This window comes from Euleptes europaea, chromosome 21 (assembly GCF_029931775.1).
Source record: "Euleptes europaea isolate rEulEur1 chromosome 21, rEulEur1.hap1, whole genome shotgun sequence".
Taxonomy (NCBI): Eukaryota; Metazoa; Chordata; class Lepidosauria; order Squamata; family Sphaerodactylidae; genus Euleptes; species Euleptes europaea.
Window position 1 is genome coordinate 19,835,268 of NC_079332.1, and position 24,087 is coordinate 19,859,354.

A 24,087-nucleotide genomic window follows, 5' to 3' on the forward strand; every position below is an offset into this window, starting at 1 on the left:
TAAGAGAAAGGGATATGGGAACTTATAATGAAGGCTCATTCTTCTCTGTGGATAGCATGCATCCTGGAAATGGCTGCTCCTCCTAGTAGCCTCTAGAAGAAGGGCCAAGGAGAAAAATCTTCTTCAAAGCCCTTGACTGGGGCCAGGGTGGGGTGGGGGGACAGCACCTCTCAGCTTTGAGATTTAATCCCACAAATGAGAAAACATGTGCAGTTGTAACAAGCAATCCAAAGACCTAGCGAAACATACCCATGACCAAGAAGTTTCAGGCAAAAAAGATAACGGACAAAGATCTCAAATAAAGAGACAGAAATAAAGACAAGGTGTCTTGGAACACACACAAAAAATCCCTCCCTCTGTTTACTACTACATGGCGTCTAGAGATACCTGAACACAGGCAAGTGTATGAACCTCAACCTTTCTTCCCATTTCAGAAGAGATTGTTCTTCATTCAGCAGAATAAAATCCAGGACAGCGCAAGATGTCTTCCACCCACTGAGAAGAACAAACCTTCCCAGTAAGTCCCAATGTTCCTTTCTCTCTCAGTGGAAGAAGACATCTGGGAGACTGGTGGCAAGCAACAGTGAGGATCTGGATGAATGGAAGAGGAGCCCAGCATCTGGAAGAGATTCTGCAGAGCTCTTCTGCCAAATGCTCCTTCCTGTGCAGCAAACATATCTCTGTTGTATATACAATAAAGATAAAACTGAGGACCAGGTAGTTCCCCTGCAGATTCCCTCAAGGGGAACACTTCAGAATAACCCAACAGATGTGGCATCCCTCCTGACCGAGAGAGCCATGATACCCCAAGCAGCAGCCAACACTGCTGGCAGCCTCAAAAAGTCATAACTAGCAGTCTGAATTGGGCCCAGAAGCACACAGATGACTAGCGCAGTTGACAAAGTGCTGACGTTATACATTCTGAGCTCCACTGCTATCGCTGCCACAGGGCTGACACATGAGATTTCCTCCACCTGTATGCTAGTTTTCTTCCCACAAAACAGGGGTTTGTGTGGGCTTCACAGGCTGGGAGAGGATGCCTATGAGCAATCATGTCAACCTCCTGAAAGTATCCCAAATATTGACTAGGGCTTAATAGGACCACTAGTCACATCAATAGGAAACTTCCCAAAGCTCTCTCAGGAATCCACATGTACTCAAAATGGGTAAAACATGGAATCACAGAGTTGGAAGGGACCACCAGGGTCATCTAGTCCAACCCCCTGCACAATACAGGAAATTCACAACTACCTCCCCGCCTGTCAGGCTTCAGCAAATGCACGGCGTTTCAGGCAATAGAACTCGAATCCAGGCAGAGCAGCGATTCAAAGATTTATTCCTAAAGTCAATGATTTCAGTAAGGAGGCAAACAAGGCTGGAATACATGACTGGGGCAGAGCGGATACATATATAGGGGTAATACAATAGGGTTACAGTAACAAAGAAACAATGTAGTCGTTTCCTGCCGGTAACGATTTAAGTTAAACTAAAACAGAAACAATTGTGAGTAATTAGTGGAGGAGATGGCTGAGCTCTTGGCTTTGTGCATGGGACCCGGTATCAGATCGAAGATTTACACGGGCGGGTTTCAATACAATTGTAAATCCCTGGCCGGAGTTCGTGTGCAAAACGGGGGGGGGGGAGGAGTGCACGGAGAACTCCATTTTGTTTGCGGGGAAACCATCTTGTTTGAGGACGGAGCTGTCAGAAGCCCTATCTGACATTCCGCCTCTCCAAAGACCCCCTCCCCGGGTTCCCAGGCTTGTCGGGACAATTCCAATGGAACTCGGTGATCAGAGAGGGAGCGTTCACGTGTTCTGCCGCAACCCACTCATCGTGACTCGAGTTCAAATGCTTCCAGTGTACCAGGTACTCCAGCAGACCCCTCCGCAGCCTGGAGTCCAGGACCCTAGAAATTTCAAAATGCTGTTCCCCATGTACCATGATAGGCGCTGCCTCTAGGGGGTCGGGGTGCCAATCAGGGGCGGGAGAAAAGGGTTTCAGGAGGCTAACGTGAAACACAGGGTGTACCCCCTGCAGAGTCTTGGGGAGGTCCAGTTCAGCAGTGACCTCATTGATTACCCGGGATATGGTAAACGGACCCACGTATTTTTGACAAAGCTTTCTACAAGGACTCAGAGATTTTAAGTTTTTGGTGGAAAGGTACACCTTTTCCCCGACCACAAGATCCCACTGAGGCGCTCTGTGTTTGTCGGCCTGCGCTTTGTACAGTTCCTTAGCCTGGTCCAATTGTTTGACAAGTCCTGGCCAAGTGTTCCTGACGGTGTTAGACCATGCTGACACCTCCGGAGGATCGCCCCCCGACGGGAGGGGGACAGCTCCCAAAGGGTCGAATTCCATCCCAAAGACAGTCTTAAAGGGGCTCTACCCAGTAGCAGAGTGCACAGAGTTGTTACAGGCGTACTCCGCCAGGGGCAACAGGTCGACCAAGTTATCTTGGTGATAACTGGTGAAGCAGCGCAAGTAGCATTCAACAACAGTATTCACCCTCTCCATCTGCCCATCTGTCTGGGGGTGATAGGCTGAAGACAAACCCTGTTGTACCCCAACAATTCCCAAAAACGCCTGCCAGAATTTAGACAGAAACACCGAGCCTCTGTTGCTCATGATCTTCCAAGGAAAACCGTGCAGGCGGAAGATCTGTTGAACAAACAGGCGGGCCAACTTGTGGGCTGAGGGCAACCCCTTGCATGGAATAAGGTGATCTGCTTAGAAAACAGATCCGTGATGACCCAAAGCACGGTTTTCCCCTGGCTAGGAGGGAGACTGGTTACAAAGTCCATACCAATCACCCGCCAGGGAGCCTTCGGGGTCTCCAGGGGTTTCAGCAGTCCAGGGGGCTTTCCCATGAGACGTTTATTGGTATCACACGTTGGGCAGGACCTTACGAAACCATCTATGTCCGGGCGCATCCCTGGCCACCAAAAGCGCCGCCGTACCAGGTGTAGGGTCTTCACGAAGCCAAAGTGACCCCCCCCGTCTTGGAGCTGTGGCTCCATTCTAGCGATTCCCGGCGCAGCTTCTGGGGAACATAAGTCTTTCCTTCCGGGGTCCCAGATTCCTCCACCCCAAGGGGACCCTTCCCTCGTTCCTCGCGAAGAGCCTCCTCCCACCTGGTCTTTGCGGCAGAGGGCAGATCTCCAGGAACCTCCTGGGGACAGGGGGAATCGTGAGTCTCCCTCCGGGGAAGGCGGAGAACCCGCTGCCCGGGCTTGGGCCCGTGTCCGGACTCCCCGGGGGGGAGGCATCGAGTGTTCCCTCTTGCTGGAGGTCTGGTACAGGCGCGGTAACCGCCGCCCGGGTCTGGGCCCGGGTCCGAACCCCTGGGGGACGAGTGGCACTGCTCGTGCCGCCTTGCGGAAGCGCCGGGGCAGGTGGGGGGGTGCCGCCCGGGCTTGGGCTCTGGTCAGAACTCCCGCGCTTGCCCCCTCAGGGTCCAAGCCCAGGTGTTCTGGGGTGAAAAGGGACCCAAGCGGCCGCTCGACTCTACAGTCGTACTGCGGCATGCGGGAGAGACCATCCGCCAGGCAATTCTCCCTCCCGGGAAACATGCTTAATGGTGAAGCAGAATCTAGAGAAAAAGTCCGCCCACCTTAGCTGTTTGGCCGAGAGCCTCCTCTGCCCCAAGATAGCCTCGAGGTTTCGGTGGTCTGTCCAAACCTCAAATGGCACCGTAGCCCCTTCTAAGAACTGGCGCCAAACCGTGAGGGCATGTTTGATAGCCATGGCCTCCTTTTCCCCAATCGGCCAGTTGAGCTCGGCCCCTGAGAACTTCTTGGAAAAGTAGGCGCAGGGTCTGAGCTTCCCCTGAGCGTCCTTCTGCAGAAGCGCTCCCCCCATAGCCTTGTCAGAAGCGTCTACTTGCAGGACGAAAGGCCGAGAAGCGTCGGGGTGAGCTAAAACGGGTTTAGACGTGAACTGGCTCTTTAGCAAGTTGAACGCTGCCTGGCAACGGTCGTCCCACACCACCTGATAGTTAGAGGGCGTGGCCGCCTGACCCCTCCCCTTGGTCTTAAGGAGGTCCGTGATCAGGAGGGCTATCTCGGCAAAATCCGGAATGAATCCCTGATAGAAATTTGCAAAACCCAGAAATTGCTGAACCTGCTTATGGGTTCGGGGGGGTTCCCAGTCTCGAACCGCTTGGACCTTCTCAGGGTCCATGATTAGCCCGTTGGGAGACATTACAAACCCAAGGAAAGCAAGCTTGTCCTGATTAAAGGCGCACTTGGATAGTTTGGCGTATAGGTGGTGCTCCCTCAGTCGGTGCAGTACCTCCCGCACCAACTTCCGGTGTTCCTCCGGATCCCGAGAATAGATTAAAATGTCATCTAGGTACACGATAACCCCCCGAAACAGTAAATCATGTAAAATTTCGTTGATGAGTTGCATGAAGCAGGACGATACTCCAGACAACCCGAACGGCATCACGCTAAACTCAAAAGGACCAAAGCAACATGAGAAGGCTGTCTTTGCCTCGTCCCCCTCCTTAATCCGGACCCGGTAATAGGCTTCCGCCAGGTCCAGTTCTGAAAATATCCTGCCTTCCTGCAACTGACTGAGAAGGTCAGGGATGAGGGGGATGGGATATGCATTCTTTTCAGTCACTGCGTTGAGACCCCTACAGTCAACACACAACCGGAGGTCCGAAGTTCCCTTCTTCTTTACAAAGAAGCAGGGTGAGGAGAATGCGGCCTTGGATGGACGGATGAACCCCCTAGTCAGATTCTTGACCAGAAACTCCTGCAACAATGTCTTTTCCAGGGGGCTCATGGGGTAAACCCGGGCTTTGGAGGGCTTCATGTCCGGAGTGAGCTCAATGGCGCAGTCCGTAGTGCGGTGAGGGGGTAGCAAGTCACAGTCCTTCCCCTCAAAGACATCCGCAAAGTCCTGATATTCCGGGGGCAGTATCACAGGGGTTGCTGTTGCGGCAGTCACCCTCCCCCCATCGGGCATGTCCTCCCGGCAATGCCACCGGCATTGTGGAGACTCAAAAACCACTTGACGCTGCGCCCAGTCAATACTGGGGTTGTGGCCTGCCAGCCAGTTGCTTCCCAGAACCACTGGGTAAGCGATCCCAGGAACAATGGTAAGGCTGATCTGCTCCCAGTAATCTCCCACCCCCAACAATACTGGGTCAGAGCGCAAATGAACGGGGGCCCCCTGGAGGTCACTTCCGTCCATCTGGCGGAAGCGCAAGGGTTGATCCAATTCCACCGCCCCCAACTGCAATCGTTCAAACACACCCTGGTCTATTAAAGTCCTGGAACAGCCAGAGTCTAAAATGCCCACCACTACAACTGGATCCCCTCCCCGGGGATTCTTTAACACCACTGGTACCAGTAGAGTGTCTCCCTGGTCACTCACCCAGGTCGGAACCGGCTCGTTCTCTTGCAAGGTAGCCTCCTGTGCCGGTTCACTCACAGGAAGCTTTCTTCGTTTTTTGGCGGCGAGACATCTCTGGAACAGCAGCGATGTTCACACGGGACAGGCTCCAGGTCCACGCTTAACGCCGCCGTTCCGCGCCGGGTGGGTGTTCCCTCCATCCTCTTCAGGTCCAGAACTTCGTAGCCGGTCAGAGCTTTCTTGTCTGGCGCCTGCCTGGGCGATCCGCTGGTGCACTTGCCGGCGAAGTGTCCCATCCTTCCGCAATGTAGACAGGAACCCTCTCGGAAGCGGCGCGCTCTCTTGTCCGGGAAACAGCCTCGATTCCCTTTGCCTCGGTGTACCTCCGTCGCAGTGTTTCCCTTGGTCGGGCCTCTGGAGGGGGGTTCCTTCCCCGGGTGATCCTTGGCGAACTGCAGGGTCAGCTTGCGGTGTTCCACTTGCCCTGCCAGCCCTCCATGGTGTCAGGGTCTCCCAGAGTCAGGCAGCCATCCAACACTTCCCAGCGCAGTCCCTCGCGGAAGTGTTGGACCTTGGAAGTGTTGCTCCACTCTCGCACCTTGCACGCCAGGGACTGGAACTCCTGGGCATATTCTAGCACAGACCGGGACCCCTGCCTCAATCTGCACATAGCAATCTTGGCCCTTTCTGCCCGGTGAAGGTCCTCAAACCGGCGGTGCAGGGCTTCCAGGAAATCATCGAGGGAGCGCAAAAGTCCAGGGTTAACTTCTGTCACTGCCACTGCCCACTCTACTGCCTCCTTCTTTAGAAGCCTGATGGCGTACCACACCCGGGCTTCTTCGGAAGGAAAAGTCTCACCCTGGTCGTTCATGAAGCCAGAAAGTTGCAGTAGAAAGTGGGGTAACTGGGCGCAGGTCCCATCAAAGGAAATCTGCAGGTCCCAGGCGACTGTGCGTGGAGAATTAACGGGGAGGGTAGTCGCAGCGCCGATGGACGATCGGAGTCCTCGCACCGTCCCTGCTAGCGCCGTCATCTCCCTCCTTAGGATCTCCAGCTGGTCCTGAAGCTCCCGGTTCTGTCGAGTCAGGTCGTGGTTCTGCTCCTGCAGAAGACGGCGTTCCTCTTCTCGGGGGTACGGGGTAGAGGTGACTGCAGCTCAGCTTTAGAGCGGTTCCTCCTCCCTGGAGTATAGGTCCTCCAGCGGGCCTCGATATAGGTGATCGAAGTTTGGCCCCGTGGTTGATTGGTGGACGTACTGTCCGGCGATCCGTGGTACCCCCTCTGCAAGTTCTGCGAGGCTCCTTCCCGGGGTTACTTCCTCCTGGCTTGGATCTGCTCCTCTCGGGGCTGCTTCTTCCCGGGGCAGGATCGCTCCCTGCTGTTCCGACAGGCAGAGGCGTTGGTACCGCCAGATCAGTTCGGCGGATCGGGTCGAACTGGGGAACATCTTTCTCAAGAACTAACTAGTAGAAAATAAAAAAGATGGATTCCAGCCTAATGTCAGGCTTCAGCAAATGCACGGCGTTTCAGGCAATAGAACTCGAATCCAGGCAGAGCAGCGATTCAAAGATTTATTCCGAAAGTCAATGATTTCAGTAAGGAGGCAAACAAGGCTGGAATACATGATTGGGGCAGAGTGGATACTTATACCGTATATACCCGTGTATAAGCCGACCCGCGTATAAGCCGAGGTGCCTAATTTCTCCCCCAAAATGGGGAAAAATTAGGCACCCGCGTATAAGCCGAGGGTCAGCTTATAACCCCTCCCCCCTCAGCAGGCTTACCTTATCCAGAGGCAGGAGGCAGCGGCAGGGGCCCCCCCGTGGCCCGGGAGGCCCCGCAGGCCGCTCCTAGGCCGCTCCAGGCCTGGCGAAGGCTGTGGGCCCACCCCCCGCGGCCCAGGAGGCCTTCCCAGGCCGGTCCTGGCCGGGGGGAGCCGCGCACGCCTGGCGGGAGTGGCGGCGCAGCCCTGCAGCGGCCGCAGGAGGCCCTCCCAGGCCGGCGCCGGCCAGGAGGAGCCGGGCGCGCCCGGCAGCGATCGTGCCCGGCCCTGCAAAGGCCCTCCCAGGCCGGCGCCAACCAGGAGGAGCCGGGCGCGCCCGGCAGCGATCGCGCCCGGCCCTGCAGCAACCGCAGGAGGCCCTCCCAGGGCGCTCCTGGCCGGGGGAAGCCGCGCCGGCCTGGCGGTGATGGCGGCGATGGCGGTGGAGGTAAGTTCCCCCCTCCCTCCTCCTCCTCCCCCCCTCTACCATATTGACCCGCGTATAAGCCGAGGCCGACTTTTTCAGCCCTTTTTTGGGGCTGAAAAACTCGGCTTATACGCGAGTATATACGGTATACGGGTAATACAATAGGGTTACAGTAACAAAGAAACAATGTAGTCATTTCCTGCCGGTAACGACTTAAGTTAAACTAAAACAGAAACAATCGTGAGTAATTAGTGGAGGAGATGGCTGAGCTCTTGGCTTTGTGCGCAGGACCCGGTATCAGATCAAAGATTTACACGGGCGGGTCCCAATACAATTGTAAATCCCTGGCCGGAGTTCGTGTGAAAAACGGGGGGGGGGGAAGGAGTGCACGGAGAACTCCATTTTGTTTGTGGGGAAACCATCTTGTTTGAGGACGGAGCTGTCAGAAGCCCTATCTGACACCGCCCCACACTCCCAGTGATCCCTACTCCTTGCCCAGAAGATGGCCAAGTCTACTAAAACCCCAAGATCCTTTTCACACACACTACTGCTCAGACAAGTCTCCCCCATCCTATAATTATGCATTTGATTTTTCCTACCTAAATGCAGAACTTTACATTTATCTTTGTTGAAGTGCATTTTATTAGTTTTAGCCCAATTCTCCAGCCTGTCAAGATCATCCTATATCCTGGCTGTTTCTTCTACCAAATTTGCTACCCCTCCCAATTTAGTATAAACTGTAAATTTAGTAAGCATCCCCTCTATTCCTTCATCCAAATAATTTATAAAGATGTTGAACAACACAAGGCCCAGGACAGATCCCTGAGGCACTCCACTAGTCACGCCTCTCCAAGTGGGTGAGGAACCACTTAATAACCATCTTAATAAGCTCCCCCCTCCACCGCTTTACAGGTCAGTGAGCCTAAGCCTCACCAATTGATGGTCACTCCATGAAAAGGAAATGACTGAAAGCTACCCCTCTGTATTATCTGACCCTGAATCAGAACAGAGATCCACTTGCCATGTAGCTGGGCGACCCATCGCCATGGCTGCCATGGAAGCCACAAAAGAGGCTGTGGAATGGACTGAGGCGTTTCTGAGGACTAAGAGTCCCCTTACACCACTAGGTCCCACTCCAAGTAGCTCAGGCAGAGAGGTTGCTAGGCCGTGGAGTACTTATTAAAATATTTCCACCCCACCCTTCCTTTGTGGCTCAGGGCACATCACAATTCCAAATGTAAAAGCAAAGGGAAGTAACCCCCCAGTAATCCCCTCCCATTAAAAAAAATGCCTACAGCCTACGTCCCTTTAAAAGCTCTAGAAAATAAAATGGCTTTGTGGCACATCCTGAAAACTTCCAAGGACGGTGCCCCCCTCGCCCCTCCTCAGGGAGCTCCTTCCACAGGGTGGAAGGCTACTGAGGAAAAAGCACAGGCTGAGGTAGTGCCAGGCAGACAACCCCAAAGGGAAGCGGCCAGAAAGTGGCATGCGGACCTGTATTTGGCAAACAGGGTAAAATGGCGGGGAGGGGGGGAGAGATGGCCTTTGAAAGTAGAAGAAGAGCTGGTTTTTATATGCTGACTTTCTCTACCACTTAAGGAAGAATCAAACCGGCTTACAATCACCTTCCCTTCCCCTCCCCACAACAGACACGCTGTGAGGCAAGTGGGGCTGAGAGAGCTCTAAGAGAGCTGTGACTAGCCCAAGGTCACCCAGCTGGCTTCATGTGTAGAACTGGCCAACCCAGTTCAACAGATTAGCCTCCACTGCTCATGTGGAGGAGGGGAATCAAACCCAATTCTCCAGATCAGAGTCCACCACTCCAAACCACCACTCTTAACCACTACACCAAGTAGGCGGACCAAGAGAAATATCCTGCTCTATCCTACCCAACAGAAATGCAACCTAAACTGCAACTCTGCCTGATACAGCCTTGAGCGGGGCAAGGATCTCCCCACAGACCAGCAACCTGATATTAAAAGTGTGCACAGAAAAAGTGTAGAAAAATGCCAGGGTTCCCAAGGATTTTTTTGGCCGATTTTGTCCAATGGAGGGGAATACATTTACTCCTCTGTAATTCAGACACAGACAAGATGGGGACAACATTTGCCCACCACCAATCTTTTGGCACCTCACCTGTTCTCCAAGACGTCTCAAAAATAATGGACAGAGGCTTGGAAATTACATCTGCAAGTTCTTTGAGTATGCAATTCATCTGGCCCTGAGGACTTTGTTTCATTTAAAGAAACTAGGTGTTTGTGCACTACCCCAATGCCAATCCTCGGCTGCAAATCCCTTCCCTCATCATGTGTTCTGTTTACGCCATGTTGAGCACCACTTCCCTCGCAAAAAAAGACTGAGGAAAAGTAGGAATTGAGTTGTTCTGCCCTCTCTTCATCTTCTGTTACGATTTAACTTTTCGGTCCCCGCAATGGGGACCAAATCAGGTAATAAGGTAACATGGGAAACAATGGGAAAGCCATGTTAACCCCTGAAATCTATGAGGATAAAATGTAAGTTTGGTGTCAGAAACTGTACTGCTGGGCCTTGTGATCTACTGAATGAAGTGAAGGCCTGTTACCTTCCGCTGAGCCAAACGTCACCTAAAAGGAAGGCTGCAGTAAGGGCATGTGGTGCCTCTAGAGGCATCCCAAGTCAGTTCTGGTTACATGGCCTGTCTCCTGCTGGCCTGACAGACTCACAAACTACCTTGTGAAATGACACCTGAGACAATGTGAAGATGCCATTAGAGCTTCATACCTTACTGAAGTGATACAGGACTAAACCACAAGGAAGACGCTTTTGGACCCTCAAAACCGAAATACTAGGAAGCACTGAAGAGCCCTGCCCTGAATGGGGCTGATCCCGAGTCCCTCTAATTCTGATGGGCAGCCACCCAAGCTTTCTGCCCACACTCTGGCCACCTTAAGGTGACGAAATACACACTAGTGTGCAGAAGCTATTTCACTATGGAACAAACACATCACAGACTTTTTCATGTAGCAACAACCTGCTCTTACCTTGACAGGCCTTTCCAGCTTGACAATGCGTCATGTGATTGAGAACATTTTTCATCGTTCGACAATGGGGAAGAGCACAAGCGCGCACCTCTCCATTTGCTTGCTCTCGTCTTTGACATTTGTGAGCATGAAGTAGCAGAACCAGTTGTTGCTGAATAAGTTTGCGCTTTTCAGGATCCGCTGTGGGTCCTGTTGCCATTGCCTGTGTTGGCACCATTCCCACTTGCTGCACCTGGGTTTGCATTTGAGGCTAAAAACAAAATATGTTTGCATTACATGAAGCAGAAGGTTTGTTCATGATGCTTCACAAGGCACAACAGCTTACATAGTAATCTGGTCAATTCTCAGTGGTTTGGACACCCACTTAAATGACTTTGTTGTGATCACTTGCCTCTAAAATGGCAACGTGCAAGAAACTTCTAAACATGTCCACTTTATTCTACATGATGGATTTTTGGTATTTACTTCTTGGAAGAAAATATATCATTAAACGTCAAGTCAATGGTTTAAAAATAAAGACATGCTCAGAACCTCAAACCTGACAGGTATGTATATCTGGGATAAGTAATCCACCAAACAGAAGTCACTGCTTCTGCACTTCTATCCTACATACAGATGCACCAAGCATTTCAACGGAATTCATATGAGCTGGCCCACAGTCTGAGATCTGGAGCAGACCTTCTCTGGGGCCCAAACTTATATGAGGGGTACATTTCACCTGTCACTCCCACACATTATTGGTATGACAAGAGGGCTAAATCATAAAGTCGTCATTTTTTGGATCCCCTCAGGTCAAAATGCCAGGATCCTCTGCAAAGCCCTGCTCTGCAAGCAAGGTGAAAGGGGGCCTCCTGCTCTGAAGCGGTCCACCACCACGAGTTCGCTCACCCCAAGAGTCTTCTGGAAATCAGTTATGAAAATTCTCTTCCAAATGACAGCTGAAGGAGGTCTATTCTGAACCAACCGGCTCTGATTGGCCTTCCTCAATGCAACTTCTGATCAAGTCAACCTACTGAGAGGTTGCATCATAGCCACTTGCATTCTAAAGCAGGTTTGGCCTATCTGAAAGCATCAACCTCAGGCATCTTCATGTTTTACTGTTTTCCTTTGTATTCTGTCTCCTTCAAGTAATATTTCAGCAACTAATCACAGCGGATATATAGGCCTCAATTCTGTTATGGAATTAGAACCAGATTCTCCATATCAGTGTGAAGTGGCAGTGCTACTGACAAAGACTTTTAGATGAACAGTTCTCATTTTCACATCCTAACCTACTCACCCTATCAGTTTAAAGAGTGTTTAAAAACAGTTTCCCCTTTTCTCTGGAAGTTAATAGCAACGCCTTTTCAAGAAAGAAAGTCATTGTAATAATCCTAGAGAAAAAAGTAACACAGTACTTTACTAGACCAACAGCTGCTGAAACATCAGGTAGTAGATAAGTAATTCGTGCTCCCAGAGATTTAGCAAACTTTCTCCCAAACTGGGGAGAAAGGCTGGTTCATAAATAATTGTAACATTACATTAAAGGCTCTGTATTCTAAGACTTACAAACAGGCTGAACCTTCGTTACCTAGACAAGGCTGCAAGGAGCTGAGCCTGCTGCGTTTCGGATGGCAGAAGCAGCACCCGTGCGCTCAGCAATAAGCGTTTGAAATGGACTGTCTGTTCCTTTCTCCTGCCACACCGAGGCTCAACTCTGCCCCATCCTTGTCAGGAGAAACAGGAGAAGAACCCTCTCTTTTCACAACACAGCACCAAGGAAGATCGCTCTCCGGGCCATCCTTCCTTCCCCATCTGTCTGAAGCAGCAGCTGATTCCTCCTGGTTTCACCAGCTGCTGAAATGGCTTTTCTGACTGTGTGTGTGTATGTGTGTGAAGTGACGCATAAGTCGCAGCCGACTTATGGCAACCCCTTTTGGGGTTTTCATGGGAAGAGACTAACAGAGGTGGTCTGCCAGTGCCTTCCTCTGCACAGCAACTCTGGACTTCCCTTGGTGGTCTCCCATCCAAATACTAACCAGGGCTGACCCTGCTTAGCTTCTGAGATCTGACGAGATCAGGCTAGCCTGGGCCATCCAGGTCAGGGCCTTTTCTGACTAATGGTCCCTTAAAGCAGTAGGTATTTGCTCATCTCTTCTGTTCCTGCTTATGAAACCCCTTCCTTGGGAAACCTCGCCTTGAAACTTACTGGCCAGGCCCATGAAGACAGGACAGGATAAAAAATAACATAGGAGCAAAACAATAAGAAGAGATTGGCTGAAGGCTCCCAGCCTGTTCTCATGAAACACAGTGCAACCAGGATCTGAATAAAGTAGAACTCTGACTTGGATCATAATTTTTACTGGGGCAAAAACAGATCTTAAACATTTCAGATTCAGAATTGCAGTTCTCAACAAAAATGCCTGCAATAATCATTTTAACCCAAGAAAATGGACATGTTTATTTAATATGCTGCTTTCCTTGCTGACCTGTGTTGATTAAATATGACTTACAAGGAAACAGGATAAATAATTTTTAGGTTTCCCAGTTACTTGCCCAAGGTCTCCTGTTTAATTCACATTGACAAACAAAATTATAAGCACTATTTCATGTAACATTTATTCTATACACCACCTGGAAACTATAAAGGTCTCAAGGTGGTGTCCTAAGTCCAGGGAATCTGTTGCAATTGATAGAGAAAAGACATGGGTTCTGCAAAAGGAGTAACACAGCAGGTGACCAAATACCTCCAGGGATTGTTACTGTCTCTCAGAATTCATAACCAAGATGGCTTTCTAGCTTGTCAGGAGTCATGTGCCTGATTAAAATGTGCCAGTTCTTCTTTGTGAGGCCAACAAAGCATGTCAAACAGAAACAAGCATCATGACTCCTGATTCCAAGTGCTTGTCCTGGGGGGTGGGGTGGGGGCAGGCATTGGGTCAGTAGCAGCAGCCTTTGCACAGAATCCTGCCCAATTGCTCTTCTGGCTCCAGGCCTCACCCCACAAGGCTTTTTTACAGGCAAGCCAAACCGTCCCCTGGCACAGCCTTTTTGGTGCTCAATGGGAAACCCCTCCTGCGTTTTTCATTGTCAGAAAACTGGTCTGGATCCAATCCAGGTGGTGCCAATGTGAGATTCTACTTTACGTGTCATGAAGCTAACATACAACACTGCCATGATAATTTTTTTCTCTACACTTCTAAAGAGCAACTGTCCTTTGGGAATTTTTTTTACCATTTTCTTATATAAGCTTATTGGGCAGGGGAGAGGAGGGGGAGAAACGCTGAGCAGCCAGCTACTGCTTTCTACTAACCAGCCATAAAATTAAATCCTGTCACATTATCTGCAACATTCAGGTAATCCTGAGACTAATCAGACCTTATCCTGCATGTATTAACTATTTTATACACTTCTTCTTTTCTTACTTGTGTTTAACTGTTAAAAAATGGTTGCTTACCTGGAAGTGTTGTACTGTGAGTAGTCATATATGAATTCACACTGACAGGCTTTGCACTCACACACAGCTAAAACTCAGAAACTTCTGTTGCTTGCTTTTAGGCACAAAGCCCCTCTCAGCTCAGAGATGCAATTCTCACAGTACATGCCCAAGTGGGAGAAGTTGCATCTTCCTCCTCTGACAAATCCAAAAATAAAAGTATGCCTCAGCAAATTGAAAGCATCACTCTTGAGAAAGGTTGGTGGTTCATATGAACGCATAGATGTTAGACATCTGATGTTAGCTGCTTTGGCCGGGATAGAAGGCGGGATACAAGTCCAAATATACATATATATTGTATATGTATATATGTGTATATATGTATATATGCATGAAGACCATGAGAAAGTAAAAATGGATTGTTTTCCTGAAACTAATTCTTTCAGTGGATTTAAAACATCTATCTATCTACCTATCTACCTATCTACCTATCTATCTACCCACCTACCTACCTACCTACCTACCTACCTATCTATCTAGAGATATTTTAAATCCACTGAAAGAATCAGTTTCAGGAAAACAATCCATTTTTACTTTCTCATAGTCATGCATCACAAGGATGGGTATATACTAGCAAACTGACCTATCCTGGCGGGTCCATGTGCATCTTGGAGAACAGAATGCTCAGCACTGCCCTTCTGAAGGGTGTGCCAGCTCTTGCTCAGACCACAAGGGCATAACGCCTCATGAAGCTGAGTCCAGGAGGCTGCTTCGCAAAGCCCAGGAAGAGCAATCCCTCTGGCAGAAGGAGCTCTGAGTGCCCCAGGAAGAAGTCTGCACTCACTGTTTGATGGTAACCACGACCCAGTGAATCACTGGGAAGGAAAATCTTCCCTCTGTCATTGGGCCAGTTGTGTCCAGAGAGAGCAGCACTACTCTCCACAGGCTGCCATGCCCTTTCTGCTTTCAAGGCTGGATTTCAGGGAGCAAAAGGAAAGGATGAGGTCTTGGATTAGGTGAAAACCAAACACCACTGTAAGGCGATGTTTCACAACGTGTCTATTTTGTTATTGTGGAATTGGAGGCTAGGAGAATCTGAGCAGTTCGTTACTGCTCTGTGCCAAATAAACTGCCACCAGGACAGCCACTTTAAATGTGATGAATCAGCATGGGGTGATTAGGGTACAGTTTGCATGGTGTCCCTGTCTCTCTTCTCGATGACCTTTGGTACGAGAGGGACAGGAGGCGAGGAAGAACTGCATCCCACCCAATGGCTGGTATGTCAAAGAGGCTGACCTGTGGTGGGCCTTAGCGAAGGACTACTGGCTGCAGGTAGGTATTGATCAAAAACCATTTATGTGCAACTGTCCTCCTGCAGCTGAAGACTCTGCCAAAGTGGTGTCTTTGATTGCTGCATGGATGGTGGTCAAGCAGGTGTTGTACTTGACGCGTCACTTTTTAAAGGCAGCTGGCTAGGGAATCAAAGCAGCAGGTGGAAAAGGAGGCGTATAAACTTGTTATCTAATAAATGCTGTGCTTCCCTGCTTCTTTGCATTATGGTTGTTTTGTTATGGCTACCTGCACTACTTTGCCTTGTAACCTAGGAAGAAAAAGTGTGAGGAATCAGTCCTGCCAAAAAGCTCCAGTGACTGATCTAGAACTGCCTCTCTTGAGGCCAATCATGTGCTTGCCAGAGAGAGGGCACACCATCCTCACAATGAAGTGTCTATAATTAATGTTATTTGGGATTACAGTGTTATGAAGGCTATAGGCAGCGATGGTGGAGTATACTCAAGGAGAGCCCCTTGAACTGCTGACGGACTGTGAGGGGCGTCTCCTGAGAGCCCTGCACAAGTTGGAGATTACAGACACGCCAGCAATGAAGACAATGGAGACATTTCATTCTCAGCCTGGTGAGAATTAGGGCTGTCTTAAGTCCTAGAAATTATTGCATCAGCCCTTGTAGTGTTTGCCAGAGGAAGGACTGCATTAGGCTGATGATGGCGTAGGGCCTGCCAAAGATAGTCTACAGAGTTATTCCTAGAAGGTTAAGGATGTGGTCACTCCCCACTGACCCAGCATAAACAGCACTTCAACAATGAAGGTGGGCAGCAACTACTGCCATGCGCTTGGAGAAGTGAAGAGGCCAAAAGACAGACCCTTTTTACTGGCAGTGGGCACAGCCAAAGGCCAAACAAATTTGCAACACTGGGGGTCAAATTAAGATGTGGAAGTAGGCACCTTTGAGGTTGATTTTGGGTGATTCCCAGGACTGATCCTGTCACTTCCAGTCTTCCATACAGGAATCTATCCAAATCAGTTTGAATACTTCCTGAGCTAAAGGATCAAGGACAGGAATATAACAAATATAAAATGTTAACTAGAACAGGTAAGAACACTGTTATAACAAAGACTAGTTGCTGAATGACAGGGAAGGACGTGAACAGATTTTGGGCAAGGGGAAGGGTACTGACAGGCTTCTCTTTGCTGCTTGAGCGCATTGGTTGATCGTGGTCCTGAATCTGCTCTTGTTCTTTCCTGTATGTTCAGGCTCTCTATCTTTTTGCTGAATTTTTTTGTTTTTCTTCTCAGATGGATTTGGGAGAAGAAAGGTAGCGGTCTGGTGTAGAGACTGCGAGACTTGATGGTGTAGCCAAATTGGATGGTTTGTTGACCCCCTCACACCAGTATAACTCTGGCGTCATGGTTTTCCTTGTTTGGCTGGTCGATTTGATTTGCAGACCTATAGGATTGAAACCGGGATGACCTGTTGAAGCCTTCAAAAGGATTTTCTAGAACTAGGCTACTAGGGCCTCCTCTGGTCTAGTTTGAGGCAGGGTGTGATGGGAGTGGAAGGGATGAAGTGAGAAGGTTCTCCTATTGTCCTGCCATAGATTTCTGGGCATGGTCTTTTTGTCTCCAGTCTCCACCAGGATCTTATCAAGCCTGTTGCCAAACAACCTACCACCTTGGAATGGGTAAGCCAATACTATGGATTTAGAGTGGAAGTCAGTTGGCCAGGATCAGTCACAGGGCACACCTTGAAGTGGAAGCAGCAGCCATGGAGCGGGCTATGAATGTCACGGTATCAAGCAAGGCATCTGCTAGGAAGATGACTGCTTTGTTTACTCCCTCTGTTGCTCTTCTATTGTTGCCAGGAATTTGCTGGCTCAGTTTCCAGGCCCATACTATGGTAGCTCTGGAAATAAGTGCTGAGGATGCCGCTGCTCTGGTGGTCACTGTCATGTGACTTCTGCAGGGTGTAAACGGCTCTTCTGTCCAAACCATCCAGTCTTTGAGGGATCCTATGCCATCCTGAGAGCAGGTCCATGGACTGCAATGCCATGACTGGAGTGTCCACCAGGGGGACCTGCAGCAATTATCTGGATTTCAGTAAGGCTTTTGACAGGGTTCCCCATGATGTTCTGATGGGTAAACTAGAGGACTGTGGACTGGACCCAGGATTGGACCCTAGGTTGGAGAACTGCGCTCGAAGAGTAGTTGACAATGGCCTTTCATCTGAATGGGAAGAGATGTCCAGCAGGGTGCCACAGGTCTCGGTTCTGGGCCTGGTACTTTTCAATATTTTTATAAATGATCTGGATGAGGGGGTGGAGGGACTAATTAAATTTACAGATGACACCAAATTGGGAGGAGCAGCAAACTCCCCAGAAGATAGAAATAGAATTCTACGAGATCTGAAAACACTGGAAAAGTGGGCGGATGTGAAAAAGATGTAATTCAACAGTGGAATCAGCTACCTAGGGAGATGGTGAGCTCCCCTCACTGGCAGTATTTAATCAAAGGCTGGACAAACGCTTGTCAGGGTTGCTCTAGGCTCATCCTACATTAAGCAGGGGGTTGGACTACATGGCCTGTTTGGCCCTTCCAACTGTATGATACGATTACATTCTAATTCCATGGTGTGAGAAGCTCAGGAATAAAGCTTTTTAGTAACATATGGAAACTGTCTATTAGATATGGGTTTGGCCCATTCTCGTCAGCAACCTCTCAAAATATTTGGGGAAAGGTTCCGATTTATCTGAGAAGGATAACCTGCGGAAAAACTCCTTGATTCCTTTGGGTTTGGATTTGCCCCCTGTGGTATCTTCCTCAGATTAGGATCCTCTGAGGTCCAGGTCCTCAATAGCTTTGGCTAGTAATGACTGGTAGTCTTTGGTGTTGGACAGGCAAGTGGGCTGCTCCTCCACTAAGAATTCTTCCTCTGAGGAAATTTCTCCCTCCTCCTCTTCATCCTCTGATAAAGAGGAGGGGCGTTCCACACCTGGGGAGTCATTCCCTGCTCCCTGACATGGGTGCTTGCATAGGATGCTCTCCTGCCTGCTTTTGTGAGCCACTGCCTGAAGTAGTCCCTATAGGACATGTCCTGCTCTTCTCCATGCCTGTGTTTTCCCTTGGAGGCAGGTGAGGGGAGATCTTGGGAGGGATCATTTGGTCACATGAGAAGGAATGGGAGAGGAGTGCCCCTGAATATCTTGTAACTCCTCTTGTAAGGCTCTCCTGAAAAGTTCCATAAGCTCAGATGAGCACTAAGTCTGCTCTCCTCCCCCCTCCCACTGCCTTTGGAGCGGGGGTAGGCTGTACAGTACCCTATTAGAGATCCATCCTGGTCATCTGGCTTGAGGGAATTCCAGCCGAGAGCCTGGCTTGCCATTATAGTCCCCAACGGCTAAACAGGCAGAGGAGGGGGTCATTTTCTTCTGGGGGTCCATTTTGCACTTTTGAGGTACGCGCTCTTTCATTTTGTCGCAATAGCTGTTGACTCCATTATTTCTCCCTGCTCTCTTGGTCATTTGGTGCTTGATGTATGCAAGCTCTTTCTCTGAGGGGCGCAGGCCAAAAGCAAAGGGTCTGCATCCTCCTCTGACAAAAAAAAGTAGTCCCTATTGGGGTCCTCCTGAGCCTCGAATGAGGAGGGTGGAGGGTGGAAGACAAACACATGAGGAGGGTGGAAGAGACAAACACAAAAAGCCATGGAGAAGCAGGAAGAAGCAAGAGGGAGTGAGATTAGAGTATATTGAATCTTTTTCCATAGTTAAGAGCTTGGCGAGAAAGTGAATGGTTAGAAAAGTGAGAAAAGGTGAAGCTATTGCAGAGAAAAATCTTTTTACTACACTCCCTTTCAAGGCAGGATCCAAACTGAGATTCCCGCATGGGAGACAGGAAGTGACAAAATATGTCCTGCCTCCCTGGGCAATTGTTGTTTTCCATTAGATTTGGTTGGTGCTTCTCTTTGTGCATCTTATTCTTCCCAGAAGCAGATGACGGAGCCTGGAACTCCTGACATTTGCCTTTATGCTGAAAACAAAACTTCTCACAGTGGCTTGGTGGCAACAGACAGGTCAGAAGCTCTGGCATCAAGACTGAAAGAGGAGATGCCAAACATCAAAGCACGTGGCTTCTGAGTGACTGATCCCAATATTTTAGCCATCGCCTCCAAGACTAAGAGGGCTCTTCCCTCAAAAAGAGGGGCAGAGAGCCTGATGGAGTGATTGCCTCTTGCTTGCTTTGTAAAGGTGAGACAGTGAGCACAAATCTTGTCAGTGCATTCATCTCCCAAACACAGGAGATTATTGTGACCATTAGCCGAAGACAGCTTCCCCCTAAAATGATGAGGCTTTTTCAAACTAGTCTTTTGCATCATAGGTGCAGAAGTGCAAAAGACTACTACTAAAAAGGCACAGAGATGAGGAAAAACTGAAGAGGCAAGAGGAATGGTAGAAGAGACAACAATAACAATATTTTTTGTAGTTGCTTTGAAGAGAAAACTGGCCCTTGAAGATGAGTTGGTTAATGCTGTGCATTAGACGAAAGAACTGGGCAGGAAGGCACACTGCTCCCCTTTGGGCAGACACAGTCAGAAATTCATCTCTGATGGAAAAATATTTTGGAATCTAAAAGCTAGATCAAGTTTCTGGATCGCAGCTGTGCATGAACACAAAACCCATCAGATCTGCAGAGATCACAAAAGACTTTATACAGTTACAAACATTTCCTGTCGACCAGAGAAAGAGACTCCACTGTGCACTGCCGAAAGACAGGATCAAAAATATAATCTTAACAAATCGTATCCTATAAAAATTACACCTTTTCAAATTAGCTGTAATTTCAAAATTTTCCTCTTGGAACTAATACACTCTACATATAAAATGGGGGGGGGGAATTAAAATGAAGACAATTCAGTAACAGTGATCAAAACCCATCAAGCTGTCTGGAACCCAAATGAGACATCGCAGTGTGTGAGCCTTCGAGTTCTTCTGAATGCTTTAGATGTGTGTTGGAGGCTGAATAATGGGGCTGTTTAAAAAAAAAAAAATTAGCCTGATGAAGAGTTCAAGAGTACTTAAACGCTCATGTATGGATTTGTGTCCTTTTGGTTGGTCTTAATAAAAGGTACTACATGGATTTGGCTTCAGACGAATGTGGGTACTTGCAACTACTATCACTGAAATTCCTGGCTGAGGAGTTTGGAAAGTTTGTGAGAAGGAAATCAGGAGCAATTTGGATAATGTTTCAAAATGAACTCCTCTGCAAGACAGCACAAAATGGGCAACATTTATGAAGGCTGAGAAACATTGTACCTACTGAGAGCTGTCTGGAACTCAAAGAAACAGCTCACACACTCTTCAAGACAATCTGGCCCTGTCTGAAACTAGGAAGGAACAACTACTGGCTGCAGCATGTCACATATTGAATGGAAACAACGAACAAGAACTTTACTCAAGGGATGATTGTCCCCTGTAAAAAAACAAGCAACCCCCCGCAAATTGTGTTTAAAGAAGAGTCATAGGGCAATGCTATGGATGTTTATTCCGAAGCAAGCCACAATGAGCTCAATCAGGCTTACTGCAAGCAAACATACGCAGGTTTGCAATCAAAGCTACAGTACCACTGAACTCAGCTGGGCTTACATCTGAGTAAACAAGTATAGGATTGTGTTGTCAGGGAAGGGTTTTTTTATGTAGGAGCAGCGAACTCTGGGCTGTAGGTCCCCCATTCACTCCACTCCTTCCGCTGCTGTCCCTGAACATGTGCTCTCACACATCCCAATCCCTGCAAAATGACAGCCTCTGAGGTTTTCCCTTTGGCTTACTCTGTCCGGAACCCCCCCCCACACACACACACACACACACCCCACAGGTCTTTAAGGCACTGATATAAATGTGCTTAAACTTGCATAATTAGCTGCACAATGGAGCCTCAACTGGCCTAAGGGCTCTGAGCAAGTGGCTTAGTCTGTAAATTAGTAAGACTGTAAATTAATAAATTAGCAAATTTTCCACAGTCCATTTAATGGTAGAAAGGTAGCACAGTAAACTTCTTAAATAGTACATAACTTTGTTTTTCTACCATACGAGAGAGCTAGAATCTTCTAACTTGAATGCAAAGCTTTTCCAGGGCACTTGCCCTTAAACCAATTTAGAAAGTGTGTGTCAACTGGAAGACCACAAAAAATAATGGCAAAATAACAACAACAACAACAAAGTGAGCAACAGGCCACTCACCATATTTGGCACACTGGTAACTGAGACACTCTTGATGTCTGTAGGAAAGGGAGATGCACCTGGCTTAACTGGCAACTGAGGGTTCACTCCTGTCGTTCCCATCTGCTGCCCTCCAGTCTGACTAAATTGCTGCCCGAAGGGACTTGTGTTACTGACCATTCCCATCTGGAATGAAAGTAAGATTATTACTGTTAGTATCTTCCATTCAGCTATCTGTATATACAGACAATAATAAAGGATGCCTAACTTACTCAGTAGCCAATCTTGGGTAATGACTGAATTGATTACGTGCCCATGGTTTTGGAGTTGTACACAATTTTGCTCCAATTTTAAGATGTTTTATCTCATCTTGTATACCTCCAGCCTCAAAATCCTTTCCCCACTAAGCAGGTAAGCTGAAGAACAACTGCACACCTGTGTGGAAATGAGATCAGAAGGCTGGAATTCATTGCACCTGGAACTTGAAGGGCACTGAGTCTAAAGTGAAGAAAGTTTCTGGAGAGGCAGTGTACAAATTTTCTAAATCACTACAAATTTTGACAACTGGGCACTGCCTTCCCTTCATTCTACTGAGAAAGGAAGTTGACTGTAATAACATCTCCAATTCTAGGCGGTGCCCTCCTCTTTCACTTTGGAGACTTCTGCAGCTGTGCGCCTAGAATTACTACATGTGCCTAACACTCAAGAGCATAATACTAAGAAAAAGAAACTCTAAACAATCTTCTGGAAGAAAAAGAGAAATGTTATTCTGCAACTACATACAGGAGAAACAGTAAAGAATGTGACAGATGACAAACACTACATTTCCCAAATAAACCTGCACCACCATCCTCACCACTCTTGAGCTCATGACAGGAAGAAATGATGCCCTCCAGGTTGCAAGGAGAGGGAACCTCTATGGCATTTCATTCTCCCCTGAGTCTAGAGGGCATGGTTTTATAGCTGGGCCTTGCTGTTCAGGGAGGAAAAGTACCATCAACCACATACTGAAGCACTTGCTGTTTTAAGTCCTTGTGCCCAAGTGTTGCATCAACCTAGGCAACAGAGTCCAACTTAAATATCTGATGAAGCTGGACACTTTATGAAGTGATGGTATTGCTTTACTCTGCTCTAGTTAGACCTCACCTAGAGTATTGTGTTCAATTATGGGCACCACAATTTAAGAAGGATGTAGACAAGCTGGAACGTATCCAGAGGAGGGCAATGAAGATGGTCTGGGGTCTGGAGACCAAGTCCTGTGAGGAAAAGTTGAAGAAGCTCGGTATGTTTAGCCTGGAGAGGAGACAACTGAGAGGTGATATGATAACCATCTTCAAGTACTTGAAGGGCTGTCATAGAAAGGATGGTGCAGAGTTGTTTTCTGTTGCCCCAGAAGGTCAGACCAGAACCAACGGGGTTGAAATTAAATCCAAAGATTTTTCAGCTAAGCATTAGGAACAACTTCCTGACAGTTAGAACGATTCCTCAGTGGAACAGGCTGGGAGGCAGTGGTCTCTCCTTCTTTAGAGGTTTTCAAGCAGAGGCCAGATGGCCATCTGACACAAAGGCTAGTTCTGTGAATTCAGGCAGATCAGAACACTGGGTGCTTATCGTGATGGTTCCTTCAGCTCTGAGGTAAGGAAGGCATCTTGAAAGTTGGGTGATTCCCATTGGTTGCTCAGGGAGGCAGGAACAAATCTTCCATTTCCTGTCTCCTGGGTGGGAATCACTCACTCCTCCTCAGTTCAAAGACTTTCCGAGCTATACTGAGACAGGAAGGAATGAGAAAAAAGGCATCCAGAACGACAGCATTAATAGGTGCTTAATGTGAAAGACAAACATCAAGTGAGCAGAGGATTAATAAATATCCTATTCTTCTTCCTTTTTTTGTCTTTTGAGGTTTTTCTCAAAAAAGAAGAATACTACAAATTAATGACTGGCTGTGTAGATGGTGTTGTCAAGAAAGGTTTGGATTTCTGGACCATGGCTTACGCTGTCGAGAAGAAGCTCTTCTATCAGGAGATGGTGTGCACCTCACAAGGTTAGGAAAAAATGTGTTTGGTGAATGCCTCACAAACCTGATCAGGAGGGCTTTAAACTAAATCCTATGGGGGAGCCAGACAACTACTTAAAGCCTAGTATGCTGACAATAACTGGAGACAAGAACAATAAAGATTTGCAGGAAGTGGCATGTATGCAAGGAAACATAAACTCACAGGTAAGTACAGAAACAAAAACTTTGGGGCACATAAACCATGGATTCCGATGTCTGTACACGAATGCGCAGAGTATGGGAAACAAGCAGGAAGAACTCAAAGCCCTAATACAGGAAGGGGATTTTGACCTAATAGGCATTACTGAAACTTGGTGGGATGTCACTCATGATTGGAATATTAAGATTGAGGGGTACAACTTGTTTAAAAGGGATAGACAGATAAGGAAGGGGGAGGAGTAGCATTATATGTCAAAGATGTGTATACTTGTGAAGGGATACATGAATCTGAGAATTGGTCCAGTCAAGACTGTATGGGTAAAAATAAAAGGAGTAAGAAATAATAGTGATATTATGGTGGGGGTCTACTATCGACCACCAA

The 24,087-nt window shown here is 48.3% G+C and overlaps 1 protein-coding gene across 1 annotated transcript in view; it reads right to left on the bottom strand.

The window, feature by feature from the left end:
* The window catches only part of CREBBP (CREB binding protein), a 128,376-nt gene that overhangs the window by 89,127 nt on the left and 15,162 nt on the right, over window positions 1-24,087 (bottom strand). Inside the window, exons 3-4 of the mRNA XM_056866166.1 lie at window positions 21,515-21,679; window positions 10,574-10,823 (exon numbers count right to left, since the gene is read on the bottom strand). Of these exons, the coding sequence (XP_056722144.1) occupies window positions 10,574-10,823; window positions 21,515-21,679 (415 nt within the window). The remainder of the gene's footprint in view (window positions 1-10,573; window positions 10,824-21,514; window positions 21,680-24,087) is intronic.